This window comes from Taeniopygia guttata, chromosome 25 (assembly GCF_048771995.1).
Source record: "Taeniopygia guttata chromosome 25, bTaeGut7.mat, whole genome shotgun sequence".
Lineage (NCBI taxonomy): Eukaryota > Metazoa > Chordata > Aves > Passeriformes > Estrildidae > Taeniopygia > Taeniopygia guttata.
Window position 1 is genome coordinate 5,143,954 of NC_133050.1, and position 13,602 is coordinate 5,157,555.

At 52.0% G+C, this 13,602-nt stretch overlaps 2 protein-coding genes across 3 annotated transcripts; one reads left to right on the forward strand and one right to left on the reverse strand.

The window, feature by feature from the left end:
* Positions 1-1,447: 1,447 nt before the first annotated feature.
* LOC100190115 (signal sequence receptor beta-like) lies at positions 1,448-6,422 on the reverse strand. Of its 2 annotated transcripts, none has more exons than XM_072918299.1 (6): positions 6,319-6,422; positions 4,392-4,546; positions 3,408-3,506; positions 2,918-3,026; positions 2,684-2,761; positions 1,448-2,000 (listed from the first exon to the last, which is right to left on the reverse strand). In XM_072918299.1, exons 2-6 carry the CDS (start codon positions 4,544-4,546, stop codon positions 1,890-1,892), a joined length of 552 nt encoding a protein of 183 aa, XP_072774400.1. In that variant the 5' UTR covers positions 6,319-6,422; the 3' UTR covers positions 1,448-1,889.
* Positions 6,415-12,558, forward strand: LOC116806633 (translocon-associated protein subunit beta-like). The gene is made up of 4 exons (XM_072918357.1): positions 6,415-6,597; positions 7,164-7,286; positions 7,443-7,520; positions 8,204-12,558. Exons 1-4 carry the CDS (start codon positions 6,415-6,417, stop codon positions 8,312-8,314), a joined length of 495 nt encoding a protein of 164 aa, XP_072774458.1. The 3' UTR covers positions 8,315-12,558.
* The last annotated feature ends 1,044 nt before the right edge of the window (positions 12,559-13,602 follow it).

Genomic DNA, 13,602 nt, shown 5'->3' on the forward strand with positions numbered 1-13,602 from the left:
CTTTCATCCCCAGGTATTCATTTCTCTCACTGACAAAAGAAAGAGGACTTACTGAAGCCCTATCTCTTTTGACAAAAACAATCAGTTTAGAACATATTTCTCCTAGAATTTTCTCTAAACCAAGACACAAGGTGGGTACTGTCATGGTGTTCCTTTTATATTATTACAAAATCCTCAATACCTCGACACACCTCAACCATATGCAGAACAATGAAAAAGAATAGCAAGAACACAGTTCTCTGCTCAACAAAATACATCATGGCCACCCAGAGAACACCATCAACAGGGACCTCCTTTAGTGCCCCTTTGGGCAAAGCAGCAGCTGTGACATCCTCTCTGTCAAATCAGATCTGTGATGTCACCAGAGCAATCTCTGTCCCACAGGGCAGGCAGCACCTGGAGGCAACCCTGAGATATGATATTGTTATAGATACGTCTTATAATATTGGCTTTTGATAAATATTAATTACAATGGATTCTAATATGTGTAAAGCAACTTTGTTATAAAGGCATAGTTTGTATTTCTGCTATTACTTAAGCTTAGACATAGTAGTGCAATAGCAGACACAAGGATGCTTGTGTTAAAATGCTGCTTGGATGGGATAACATCCAATGAGCACAGGATGGGGACACATGTACAGATCTGCCAACTACCACCACCCACTGGCTGAAGGCATTGTGGACCAAGGCCCGACTAGAAGCGATAAAGAGGAGCCAAAACCACAGCCCAGAAACACACATGCTCTAAAAAGGCAGACCCAAGGAGGGGCCATGTAGACTAGTTCATGGAATATGGATATGCATGAGGTGTTGTGTTGTGTTTTGCTTTGAATCCATGTTTGCCCCCTGTTCTCCTGTCTAATCCACTCCCTTTCTCAGTTGCCAATTTTCCCAAGCCCTTCCCTAACCTCCTCCCTTCCAAGCTGTCAATCCTCCCTATCCCTACCCCTTTCTCCAGAGTTCTGTGTCTATCTTGTTGCCCTCATCACCCCATTTGGTACTTTGTATTATTCCCCTCCCCTGTTTTCCCTGATAGGCTCATCAGCTATTTGCCCCACCTTATACTCCTCTCTTACCCTATCCTCACTGGTTCACTTTCCTACACCCCTCCTCCTGAGTTGCTGTATAAAAACTTCCGTTCACCCCCCCCAAGTCTGTCTGGGAGCCCAGGAATAAATCCATCTTTTCTACCCCAAGGCCCGTGTCATGGCTGTCTGTCCCTGTGCCAGACCTGCCCAACGTGGGAATTGCAGAGCTGGCATGGAACAGTCGCACCCCTACTGCAGCTGCCCCGCATGTCACACGCTGCAGTACGGAAATATGGACATGCATAAGGGTCTATAAATATGGAAAAGGTTGAGGTAAGGGAAAAGGTATTTAAGGGGTATCCTTGAAAGTGACAGTGTGCTCTTGGCTGAGTACCAAGATACACCCGGCTGTAACAACCTTTGCTTGTCCTAGTCTCATATTGTCCTTTATTAAACTTTTTTAATTTTCACAGGAGACTGAACACATTCTTAACAATACCCTGCAGAAAACTGCAGCAGGCAGATGGGAGCTGGAGGCAGCACAGGGGCAGAGCCCCACAGACAGGCCCCTCTGGGCACTAACACGCTGTGCTGCTGGGATTGCTGCAGAGGAGAGACGGGTTCCACCTCCAAAGGGGCTGCACAAGGCAGTTTGGGACTTCTGGTTGTTCTTTTTTCTGTTTGCTTGTTTCTCCATTAGAACAGAGGACACCTCACAGCTGCTGCTGCAGCCACCGAATCCTTTGCCCAGCGCAGGCAGCACCTCGCAGGGGACTGTGCCATCCTGACCCCGCCGCTGTTCTTGGGGGTTCAGGGGTGTCCTTTCCCGAGTTCTGGGCTGCTGCTGGCATTGGACTCTGCTCAGTTCTTTTTGCTCTTCGGGGTGTCGTACTTCCTCTTGCTCGAGTACCAGAGCAGCAGGGGGATCCCGATGGAGGGCAGGGTCATCACGCCAAATGCCGCCCAGTCCAGCTACAGGGAGAAATTGTTAAGAGAAAAGTCAAGACAATCCAGGCCAGAGGAGTCTTAGAGCAATGAGCTCAGAGGAGGAGAGTGAGGGGAGACCTCACACTGTCTGCAGCTTCCTCACCTGGGGAAGCGGAGGGGCAGGGCTGACCCCTGCCCTAGGTGACCATGGCAGGACCCCAGGGAGCACCCACAGCTGTATCAGGACAGCCGATATTAAGGCTGGATATTAAGAAAAGGCTCTTTCTCCCAGAGGATGGTCTCCCAGGCACTGGAAGAGGCTCCCTAGGAAAGTGGTCACAGCACCAAGCTTGACAAGAGCTCAAGGAATTTGGATAGGGCTGACAGCCACATGGTTGGGATTCCTGGCGTTGTCCTCTGCAGGGCCAGGAGTTGGACTCCACAATCCTTGTGGGTCCCTTCCAGCCTAGGAGGTTCTAAGACTCTACTCTCAGATTTTCTGGCTCAAATGCCACAGTGCAGCTCCTTCACACAGGGAGCTGGGATAGAAACTCGGCTGCTTCTGTGACAGTCCTCTGGAGAACTGACAGGAGTTAACTCCAGCTCCCACTGGAGCTCTCCAGGTGACTGCAGGGCAAGCCACACACACCACGTGCAAGCAGGAAGCCACCACACTGAGCTGCAGCTGCCGTGGTGCACTTCTCCATTGCCAATTGAAAGGTACTTACAAAGTGAGGGGAGAACCTCCTGTCGAAGTCACGCTGAGCCAGGATTCCTCCCTGTCCGGGAGCACTGGTGAAGCCAGCCTGGAAAAGGCAGGGAAAAGACAGGCTTTGCCACCTCTCCTCCTCGCTCCACAGCTGGGCAGGGGGAGAGCACACGGACATGCATCATCCCCAACCACGCAGCTCCGGGAGCGCCGCCAGGTGTATCTGCAGGGATCCCATAAATCAGCCACTTACCACCACTGGGGCACCCTCCTGAGCCACGTACGTGATGGTGGCAGAGGTGAAGTTGAAGTACCCAGCCTTGAGAGGCCGCAGAACCACGGTGTGGGACACGTTGCTCGCTCTGGGAGCTGGACGTTAAGGAACATTGCTGTATTTCATCCCAGGAAGAAAAGCGAGGAGACGGGAAAGAGCAACCAGGAGCCACGTGCAGAAGTCAGTGCTGCTGACAAATTTGAGTGCTCGTGCTCACAGACAGCCAGACCTGCCTGAGGCTGACCCAGCTGCTCCTCCACAGGCAGAGGAGCTACCCTGGGCCCTGGGCCTGTCTGTAAGGAACTTTATTTTTACACTGCACCATACAGAAGAGCAGGGGTTTGGATGTGGCATCCTGTCCGGGCTCTGGAAGGAATTTCAGGGACAGCAGCTGAAGACAGGACAAAGCTGCAGGATGCTCAGGGGCAAGAAAGAGAGTTGGGAGAAATTTCAAAACATTAAAAGATACGGAGCAATCCTGTCCCACTTGACATTGAGCATTCCAGAGACGATGCCAAAATCTTCTGGGGGGAAGGAATCATCCGACAGCTCCACATCTAGGGCAGCGCTAAACACAACAAAGAGAGGGATGAGACAGGAATCTTAAGCTTTGCCATCTGCTCACAGGCTCTGCAGCAAAGTACACTGACAGTTCCATCTTGACCAAGAAGAAGAACTGATTTTTGAGAGATGAAATGTCACTGGTAGAAGACGGGGAGGAGAATTGAGGTATCTTACAGGGAGACTGCAGAGGGAGGAAGGCAAAGCTGAGTGAAACAACCCCTGACAGGAACACAATGACAGGAAGAACACCATTTTTTCCACAATAGGATTTGGCAGTTTGCTGAACTTCAGATACCATCCCATGGATACACATGTTGGCCTAAAAAATAACCAAATCCCACATATAAAATTACAGGAGCTCATTAAGGTTGTATTAATCCAACGTTACAGCACGATATATTCTTCTCTTAGCAGTACTGCACTCAGCATGCATTATTCTGCCTTAAAAACATCTAAAACCAAAATCCCAAAGCACTTTAATAGCATCCTATATTTTGTTCAATCAGCTTTTCATTCTGGAATGAAGCTTTTTACCAGCATGGTGGAAGTTCTGTTCTATCTCTGTCAGGCCCTTAGTTAAGCCCTGATAGCAAAAGGAATTTTCACAAAGCCAAGAGCTTTGTGAGCTGCATGCATGGGGAGCAGTGTCACAGGACATCACAGGGACTATACCATGCTGGACTGACAGCTTGAGCAGCCATGAGGTGAAAGCAGGGACAATGGAAGAGGAAGGAATAGGTAAATTTCAGGGTCAATCCTTCAGGCACTGTTGGAAAGCTCCGAGTTAGAGGGATATCACATATCACATAGCTCAGAAATCGCCTCCTACCCTGCAGCCACACAGAGAACATTTGCTCATAGTCAGTACTGAAGCCTGGACAGGGCTTACCTGGAGCCAACATTGTAGATGTTGTACTGCAAAGTCAAGTCCTTGCCCTCCACTGCGTATCTGTTTAACAGGGATTTGGAGGCCAGGAGCCTGGCGCCGTCCTCGCAGCGAGCCACAGACACCAGGGCAAACACGGCAAGAAGTGGGAGCTTCATCTAGAAACACAAGGAAATGGAATGTCACTGATCATCTGAAATCTCTGAACACTTGCCTGAGGATGTAAGAATTGGCACAGCAGTGTCCCAGACCTGCAACCATGGAAGAAAAGTTGATGGTCTTCTACCCTTTCAAAGCCCTGGACAGCATCACTGCCCTTTACAGAGTCATGGAACATCCTGAGTTGAAAGGGACCCATAAGGATCATCAAGTCCAACCCCTGGCCCTGCACATCTCAGTAATGGGCAAAGCTTTCAGATCACTGAGCCTCTTCCAGTGCAAAAGCTTTCGTAATTAACAATTTCATCAGTTTTAGCAACTAATGGTTAATTGCCCTTGCTAAGCCTGGCAACACAACAGAATTAGTTATTCTCGAAAGCACAGCTCCTCACTTCCAACATTTTTTCTTCCGTATTTCCACCCACTGAAGAACCACCAACTCCCTCCAGTGGCTTTTATGATCTCCTGCACAAGTCCCTGCTTCAGGCCACGTGTCCCATCTTACCCAAACACAGTGCCTCTGAAATCACCCTGCTGAGAGGACAAGGAGACAACAGGAACACTTCAGATGTGACCAGCCCCACCTGATGGGGCTTTTAAATGCAAAAACTGCTTCAATGTCAGGGCCTCTGGCCTCCACAGTCACAGGGTGGCTGGGGTTGGACAGGACTGTAAAGACCATCCAATTGCACCCCCTGTCATGGGCGAGGACACCTTCCACTAGACCAAGTCACTCCAAGCCCCATCCAACCTGGGATGGGGCAGCCAGTTTCTCTGGACAACCTGTGCCAGTGACTCACCTCCCTCACAGGGACCAATTTCTTCCCCATATCCCATCTAACTCTGCCCTCTGGCAGTGGCAAGCCTTGTTTTGTTACTCCAGGTCCGAAGTCCCTCTCCAACTCTCTTGGAACCCCTGTAGGCCCTGGAAGGGGCTTCAGGGTCTCGCTGGAATCCTCTCCTCTCCAGGCTCAACACCCCCAGCTCTCCCAGCTTGTCTCCAGAGCAGAGGGGCTGCAGCCCCTGGAACGTCTCCGTGGCCTCCCCTGGACTCACTCCAGCAGCTCCTCGTCCTCCCAGTGCTGGGGACCCAGAGCTGGAGGCAGCTCTGCAGGGAAGGGTCTCGGCAGAGCAGAGGGGCAGAATTTCCCCTTCACACGCTGCCCACGCTGTTGGGGACGAGCCCAGGACAGTGTTGGTTTTCTGGGCCCCCAGTGCACATTGCCAAGGCATGCTGAGCTTCCTGTCAACCCATCCCCATGATCCTTCTCAGGGCTGCTCTCCATCCATTCTTCCCGTCTGTTTGCGTTTCGGGTTGCCCCGGTGCAGGTGCAGCACCTGCCCTTGGCCTCGCTGAGCCTCCTGCGATTGGCACCGACCCGCCTGCCCAGCCCGTCCCGGGGGGTGCCAGGAGCCCCTTCCTTCCCCAGCCCTGCCCTGCCGCAGCCACACAGCAGCGCATGCAGCCCAGGCTGCTCCCGTCCGCTCACCCAGGGCCCAGAGGGGCTCAGGGACACCTTTCAACAGAGAACCGCCCGGCCTCACCCACCGCTGCCCGCGGAACACCCCGACTCTGACGCTCCAGCGCCAGAAACCGGCCGGTCCTTCCTGGCCCCTCGGAGCCCAGGCCCGACCCGCTCCTACAGCCGCCTCCCAGCGCCCCCGCTCCGTCCCGAGGCCCGAGGACACGGCCCAGAGCCGACCCGGCCGCGGCCCTCACCGCCTCTGCCGCCGCCACCGCCGCAAGAGCCGACCCGGCCCCGGCCCTCACCGCCTCTGCCGCCACCGCCGCAAGGACGCGGCAGCGCCACCTCAGCGGAAATGACGCACCGAAGGGCGCCTCAGGGGGCCCTATGCCCCCTGGGAAATGGAGTCCAGGCCCGTGCAGACACAGGGACTCCGCGCCTGCGCAGGACACGCTTCCTGCGCTGCCCCGCCGCCCGCTGATGGCGGCAGTGGCGGCGGTGGTGCGATCCGGGCCGTGCTCGTACAGACGGCTCGGGAAGGACCGGGGCACGGCTCGGCACCACGGGCAGCTCTGGCCGTGCTCGTACAGACCGCTCGGGACGGGCTGAGGCGCGGCTCGGCACCACGGGCAGCTCTGGCCACACCAGCAGCCTGCCCAGAGCCGTGGTGTACGTGTAAAGCAGTGACGGAGGAGTGAAGGAGAAAGGGCAGGGCAAAATTCCTCAAGAATCAGGTGCACAGAACCCCAGAGTCTCCCTTCTGAGCTCAGGACTCGCTCCCACAGGACAGGCTGCAGCCTTCTGCTGCCGCGGAACAGGACGTGTCCCCACCTCTCCAGGGCAAAGCCAGCAACAAAGGAAACGTGTTGGTGTTTCCAACGCTGCAGGAAGCCCCGAGAGCTCCCCCGTGTCCGTGATTCTCAGGAAGATACCCCTGGAGGGAGAAAAGCTGCGGAACCCGCACATGTAGAGGTTTTGCTCCTCGCACACACATGGAGGAGCAGCTGGTTCAGCCTCAGGCAGGTCTGGCTGTCTGTGAGCACGAGCACTCAAATTTGTCAGCAGCACTGACTTCTGCACGTGGCTCCTGGTTGCTCTTTCCCGTCTCCTCGCTTTTCTTCCTGGGATGAAATACAGCAATGTTCCTTAACGTCCATCTCCCAGAGCGAGCAACGTGTCCCACACTGTGGTTCTGCGGCCTCTCAAGGCTGGGTACTTCAACTTCACCTCTGCCACCATCACGTACGTGGCTCAGGAGGGTGCCCCAGTGGTGGTAAGTGGCTGATTTATGGGATCCCTGCAGATACACCTGGCGGCGCTCCCGGAGCTGCGTGGTCGGGGATGATGCATGTCCGTGTGCTCTCCCCCTGCCCAGCTGTGGAGCGAGGAGGAGAGGTGGCAAAGCCTGTCTTTTCCCTGCCTTTTCCAGGCTGGCTTCACCAGTGATCCCGGACAGGGAGGAATCCTGGCTCAGCGTGACTTCGACAGGAGGTTCTCCCCTCACTTTGTAAGTACCTTTCAATCGGCAATGGAGAAGTGCACCACGGCAGCTGCAGCTCAGTGTGGTGGCTTCCTGCTTGCACGTGGTGTGTGTGGCTTGCCCTGCAGTCACCTGGAGAGCTCCAGTGGGAGCTGGAGTTAATTCCTGTCAGTTCTCCAGAGGACTGTCACAGAAGCAGCTGAGTTTCTATCCCAGCTTGCTGTGTGAAGGAGCTGCACTGTGGCATTTGAGCCAGAAAATCTGAGAGTAGAGTCTTAGAACCTCCTAGGCTGGAAGGGACCCACAGGGATTGTGGAGTCCAACTCCTGGCCCTGCAGAGGACAACGCCAGGAATCCCAACCATGTGGCTGTCAGCCCTATCCAAATTCCTTGAGCTCTTGTCAAGCTTGGTGCTGTGACCACTTTCCTGGGGAGCCTCTTCCAGTGCCTGGGAGACCATCCTCTGGGAGAAAGAGCCTTTTCTTAATATCCAGCCTTAATATTGGCTGTCCTGATACAGCTGTGGGTGCTCCCTGGGGTCCTGCCATGGTCACCTAGGGCAGGGGTCAGCCCTGCCCCTCTGCTTCCCCGGGTGAGGAAGCTGCAGACAGTGTGAGGTCTCCCCTCACTCTCCTCCTCTGAGCTCATTGCTCTAAGACTCCTCTGGCCTGGATTGTCTTGACTTTTCTCTTAACAATTTCTCCCTGTAGCTGGACTGGGCGGCATTTGGCGTGATGACCCTGCCCTCCATCGGGATCCCCCTGCTGCTCTGGTACTCGAGCAAGAGGAAGTACGACACCCCGAAGAGCAAAAAGAACTGAGCAGAGTCCAATGCCAGCAGCAGCCCAGAACTCGGGAAAGGACACCCCTGAACCCCCAGGAACAGCGGCGGGGTCAGGATGGCACAGTCCCCTGCGAGGTGCTGCCTGCGCTGGCAAAGGATTCGGTGGCTGCAGCAGCAGCTGTGAGGTGTCCTCTGTTCTGATGGAGAAACAAGCAAACAGAAAAAAGAACAACCAGAAGTCCCCAACTGCCTTGTGCAGCCCCTTTGGAGGTGGAACCCGTCTCTCCTCTGCAGCAATCCCAGCAGCACAGCGTGTTAGTGCCCAGAGGGGCCTGTCTGTGGGGCTCTGCCCCTGTGCTGCCTCCAGCTCCATCTGCCTGCTGCAGTTTTCTGTCCTATCTCAGGGTCCCCTCCAGGTGCTGCCTGCCCTGTGGGACAGAGATTGCTCTGGAGGCACCACAGACCTGATTTGATAGAGGGTGTCACAGCTGCTGCTTTGCCCTGTTGATGCTGTTCCCTGTCCCACCAGACTGCCCAGGTCCATGGTGGGCTTGAAAGCCTTGAGGGTGCAGTGCATGGAGGAGCATCAGGGTTAAATTCCTCAGGAATCAGGTGCACAGGCAGGAAACTCCCTGCAGTGGGGATGCTCTGCTTAACTACACCCACTCCCAACTCACTCCCCTGGGCACGTTCCAGCTTTCCACTGACAGTGGGTCAGGTCATTTCCTGACACCCCTGGTGCGAAGTCAGTAATAAAAGAAACCTGCTGGCACTGCAGGAAGCTTGGAGAGCTTCCCCGTGCCCTTGTTCCTCAGGCAGTTGGTGGGAAAAGGGCCCCAGGGCCATCTTCTGTACACATTTTGTCCCTTGCACACACCCAGATGAGCAGCCCATGTGCTGGGCCCTGTCACCGGCTGTGTGTGCTGCCTCAAACCCTTTCACTGGAGTTCCCCACTCCCAGCCTGTGCCAGCACCTCTTCCTACAGCCACTTTCTTTTGCTGCTGCTTCAGGCAGAGGTTCTCTGTGCTGCAGACAATGGAAAGCAAGACAGAGGTCTAGTACCTCTTGGCCATTGAGGCCACTTAACTATTCTCTCTGCCACCCCACCTCTCTGCATGGCTTGCTGCAGCCAGGGCAGCTCTTTGCAGTCTTGAAGCACTGATGCCCCACCTGTCCTGCCTCTTAGAACCACAGACCTTTTTCTGTGAATCAAGAGCATTTTTGGGAGCTGTTTCATTCTTCCCCAATAAGCCCCTGTCTAGGTGCTGCTAGTCAGTGTGTGGTGGCTTTCAGGCCAGAAGAGATCCCACAGCTCCACTGCCACCCACGTGCCTGTTTTCTGGGAGACTCTGCCTTGGGTTAAGGAGGGGTGATCCCAAGCTTTTAGAAAGGGTTCCAAGAATGTTCTGTGGTTGTTGGTTGGGTCAGTGTCTGAGAGCAGAGATATGTGTGGCATCTGTGTTAAGTATTTCCCTTTGGCTTTGCAGGTGCTGCATGGGCAGCCTTTGGAATTGGACAAGGATGTGAGCTGAGCTGGGCCATGGTGAGGAGGAGCTCAGGGCTGGTGATTTCCCACAACTGCAGTGGTAGTTTTCTGTCTTTTGGTAACTTTGGTGCCACGAGTGATGACAGCTGCAGCGTCCTGTCAGAACAGGTGAGCAGAAGGCTGTGGAGTTTTGAGGGCAGGGTTGTGGTGGAAAACCTCTGTAGTGTCCAGTGTGATTTGACTAGGGAGTTTTCTTGCAGATGATGGAGAGTAACCTGCCAGCTGCAGGAATGGTGCAGTTAGCTGATGCAGCTTCTCTTGAGAATGGCTTCAGATCCCTCTGTCCTCTAAATGCTTCACTGAGGGATGGGGGACTGCTGCCTTCCTGTGTGTAGTTTTGACTTTAGCTAGAAAGAGACCCCAGCTCAGCACGTCTTCCAAACGTGGCTGGCATTGCTTCTGCATGAGTGGTCTCACTTCCAATGTATGTGTGTGTCCCAGCAGCATCTCTCTTGGGAGTGCAGCTGGCCAAGTGCAGATGTACCTCCTTACTCTGTAACACAAAAACCCCTCATCAGGGTAAAACCATGTATTTTGGGGATGAAAAATTAATTGGTATCAGTTTACAGTTAATGCAAAAGGATGATCAAAGACTTCTGTCATAGGAGTATTTTTACTGGGTGTGTATAACTACACTCACCTCTCTCCTCAGGATAAAGTCAGTTACTGAGATTTGTTATTTATTTTACTCTTTAAAGTTCTACACTTCAGTTTTATTGACTGGTTTATTTATTAAGTGTGGTGTGTAGCAGCAGTGCAAGGACTCGATCTGTTGTGAGGGGATACCTTATATTTTTTCTGCAGGGGAGGAGTTTCTCCATTTTAAATGGCAATGTTAAAAATAATTATCTGCTGGTCAGAACTCTTTCCATTGTTTTGTGCCTCTTTGGGAGGTTTGAGTGAGATCATGTCTATAGGGACATCTGAATGTCAGAGTGGGGGGTGGGCAATGGTGCAGTGGAAGAGCAGGTGTGAGGAGGATGAGGGGCTCACAGGGGACTTCCACCCCCCAAAAGGTTTCTGTTTTGGTTTCAACAACAAATGAGGAGCTAAACTCCAAATAAGCCACTGTCCTCCCCCACCTACTGTCAAAGGAGGGACAGTAAATCAGAGATGCCCTCTGATTTGTTAATAACAATTCGTTAAAAAATAAAATCAACAAAGCAATGGAATGAGACATACATGATGGAAAGAAATTTGTGCAAAATAAAGGAAAATGTTTTAACCAGAAAAAAAAAATCTGACTTATGTTGCCAGATCTCACTTCAACAGTAAGATGTTTATTGGCATTTGGGGGACACCAGACCAGTGTTAAACCCATGGTGCCAGAACAACTCCCTGCAAGACAGCTTGTCCTGTTTGAGTTATCTGACTGGTTCACAAACAAAAGCCCTGTGGAAGGGTGAGATGCCCTGCTATGGAAGGAAATTTCCCTGCTATGAAGTTTCAGGTGTAGATGAGAAGCAGCCCAGGGGAGGCCAAGGCCAGCCAGACGCATCTGTCCCAGGAGCTTTCACCTGGGAACAGTTCTTGGATGGGTTTCATTTTGGAGGTGGAATCAAAATTTCGGCCATGAGCTCGTGGACAAGAATGACTCCATAGGAAGTAAAGCACATAGCCCCAGTGTTTCAGGTGCAGATGAGAGGAAGCCCAGAAGAGATTAATGCCAGACCAGTCTGTCCTGGCAGCTTTGGTCTGGGAGCGATCCTTGGATGTACTTCCCACTTGCTTTGCCTTGTGAGCCCAGCGCTGACTTGCCTGGCTCTACCTTGCATATCCATCCTCCCTCCCTTGACCTGTCTACTGCTTTCCTTCTGGCCTTCTCTTGCAAGGCTTATGCCTCCATTGATTTGCCTTCCCATGCCTACCCCAGCCTTGCATTTCTTTATGCACCCCTCTGTGTTCTTCCCTTGCCCTTCCTCCACTCCACGCCTTGCATTGCCTTGCTCACCCATCTGCCAAGCTTGACAAGAAAAGGGCTCTTCAAGGTTTTACTTCTGTCCCTGTTTCAGGTTGGTTGTTTTTTTGGGGGTGAAGAGGGAGCTCTGTAAACCTGGAAGGTCCTTTGCTGTGTTGTTTTTCCTTTCTTCCTTCTCTCCACCACACTGTCAGAAGAAGTGGACTTCTCCATCTTGTCTTTGTCCTCTGGGCTACATGGTCTTCTAGAGAGGCTGCCATGCTGGGGCAGGGGGTTTCCCTGTCACACTGTCCTCGTCCTTGGACAAAGGACAAAGTCCAGGCTGTATGTGCAGTCCATCTTGGGAGAGGGGCTTCTCTGACATTTTGTTTCCGTTGTTTCTGGGGGACTGTTTGTCTTTGATTTAGAGCCTTTGTATTTTTGGCTACTGCTGTTTCCTTATTAATTGATGTTTTCGTTTTTAGTGAACTGGGGTTTTTTTCACTTTTATCTTTTCACATTTGTCTCTCCTTCTGTCAAAAGGGGAGTGCTTAAAACTAAAGCAGAGGTAGCTTGTTTCCCAGGCTCCACCCCATAAGTAGTCAAAACATTTGTGTATTGGGTACAGAATTCCGTGGTCACTATGCTTCTGGGTCTAGTCATGTGGGTGTGGCACCTAGATGTGTTTGTATATGTAGAGCCATTTGACCACCATGATGGATGTCTTTTTTCAGGTCAGGGAGAGAGAGAAACCAAGGTTTTTTGTGGATACACTCTGTGATATCAGTTTATGGAAAGTCAACATCAGTGGCAATGAAGATCGTTTTGGATGTGTGTTCGTTGTTGTTTGCCTGTCCTGCTCTGGAATGCTGCCTCTGGGGGTTTATTAATGATTGCATCCAGCCTACTGGGAGAACAGGAGAGGATGATTTTCCCCAGCCTTTCACCTCCTTCTCCCCCTTCAGGTCTGACACATCACTTTTTGAGAATGTTGAATTCCCTCAGGATGTTAAAATGCACCATAATTTGTTGCTTCTTGTGGAGCAAATGCAAGTTTCCACACATAAGGCGCAAAGTCCAAGAAAGCTTATTTTCTTGGCACACATTTAGCTGTGTGAGATGCAGCTGAAAACTTTTGGTTCAGAATTGGACTACAGGAGTGACAGAATGTGATGGTACGTAGATCTGAGAAGGAAAGTACATGGCACTGGTATGTTTTGACAGAAGCAGTGAGCTCAGTGGCTTCTATGCTGGTTCATTGTTCTATGTGAGGAGTAGATGGGCATTTCACCTTCTGGGAGAATGAAAATGTTACATAGAAGGAAGAATGAACCTGCAGAGCGCCGTGGCTGTGAGTGCAGGGTACTTGTTCATGGCTGCCACTCGGCTGCCTGCCAAATCCAACTTATCAGCTGTAAGGGGAAGGTCTGCCACAGCTACCTGTGCTGATAAATATTCCTAACTCAGCCCCGTGTGGAAACAATTCCATTTGACTCTAGACTCCGGGATCCATCCAACATCTGGAAGTTAGGGGCAGAGGTGTTGAGCAGAAGAAACCAAAGAGCTGATCACACCTTTGTCAGCAGCAAAGCATATTTTGCTGAGTAAGCCTAGCGATGCAGAAACTAAAAATGAATGGGACTGACAGTTTCATGCTATAAAAGGCCAGTCCCACATTTTCACAGTGAGGATTTCTAGCACACCCCCCTAAGGTGTGTGTGTAGATCTTCCCCATGAGTGGGGATGCCCCCCCAAGGTAATACCTCGAGGCTCAGCAAAAGAGATTTGCCTACAGTTGCTGATAGAGGTGAGAAACATCAATCTGTACTTAAAATTTGGGGTTTTTCTAGCTTTAATGAAATTGCTTCAATATTGTTTAAA

What these genes read in the sequence shown, in the direction of transcription:
- LOC116806633 (XM_072918357.1), top strand. Translation starts at nt 6,415, where the DNA reads ATGGAGTCCAGGCCCGTGCAGACACAGGGACTCCGCGCCTGCGCAGGA. An exon ending in AGGAGGGTGCCCCAGTGGTG is followed by an intron (nt 7,287 to 7,442) that starts GTAAGTGGCTGA and finishes TGCCTTTTCCAG; the next exon opens with GCTGGCTTCACCAGTGATCC. An exon ending in GGAGGTTCTCCCCTCACTTT is followed by an intron (nt 7,521 to 8,203) that starts GTAAGTACCTTT and finishes TTCTCCCTGTAG; the next exon opens with CTGGACTGGGCGGCATTTGG.
- LOC100190115 (XM_072918299.1), bottom strand. Translation starts at nt 4,546, where the DNA reads ATGAAGCTCCCACTTCTTGCCGTGTTTGCCCTGGTGTCTGTGGCTCGC. An exon ending in AAGTGGGACAGGATTGCTCC is followed by an intron (nt 3,027 to 3,407) that starts GTATCTTTTAAT and finishes TCCAGCTCCCAG; the next exon opens with AGCGAGCAACGTGTCCCACA. An exon ending in GGAGGTTCTCCCCTCACTTT is followed by an intron (nt 2,001 to 2,683) that starts GTAAGTACCTTT and finishes TTCTCCCTGTAG; the next exon opens with CTGGACTGGGCGGCATTTGG.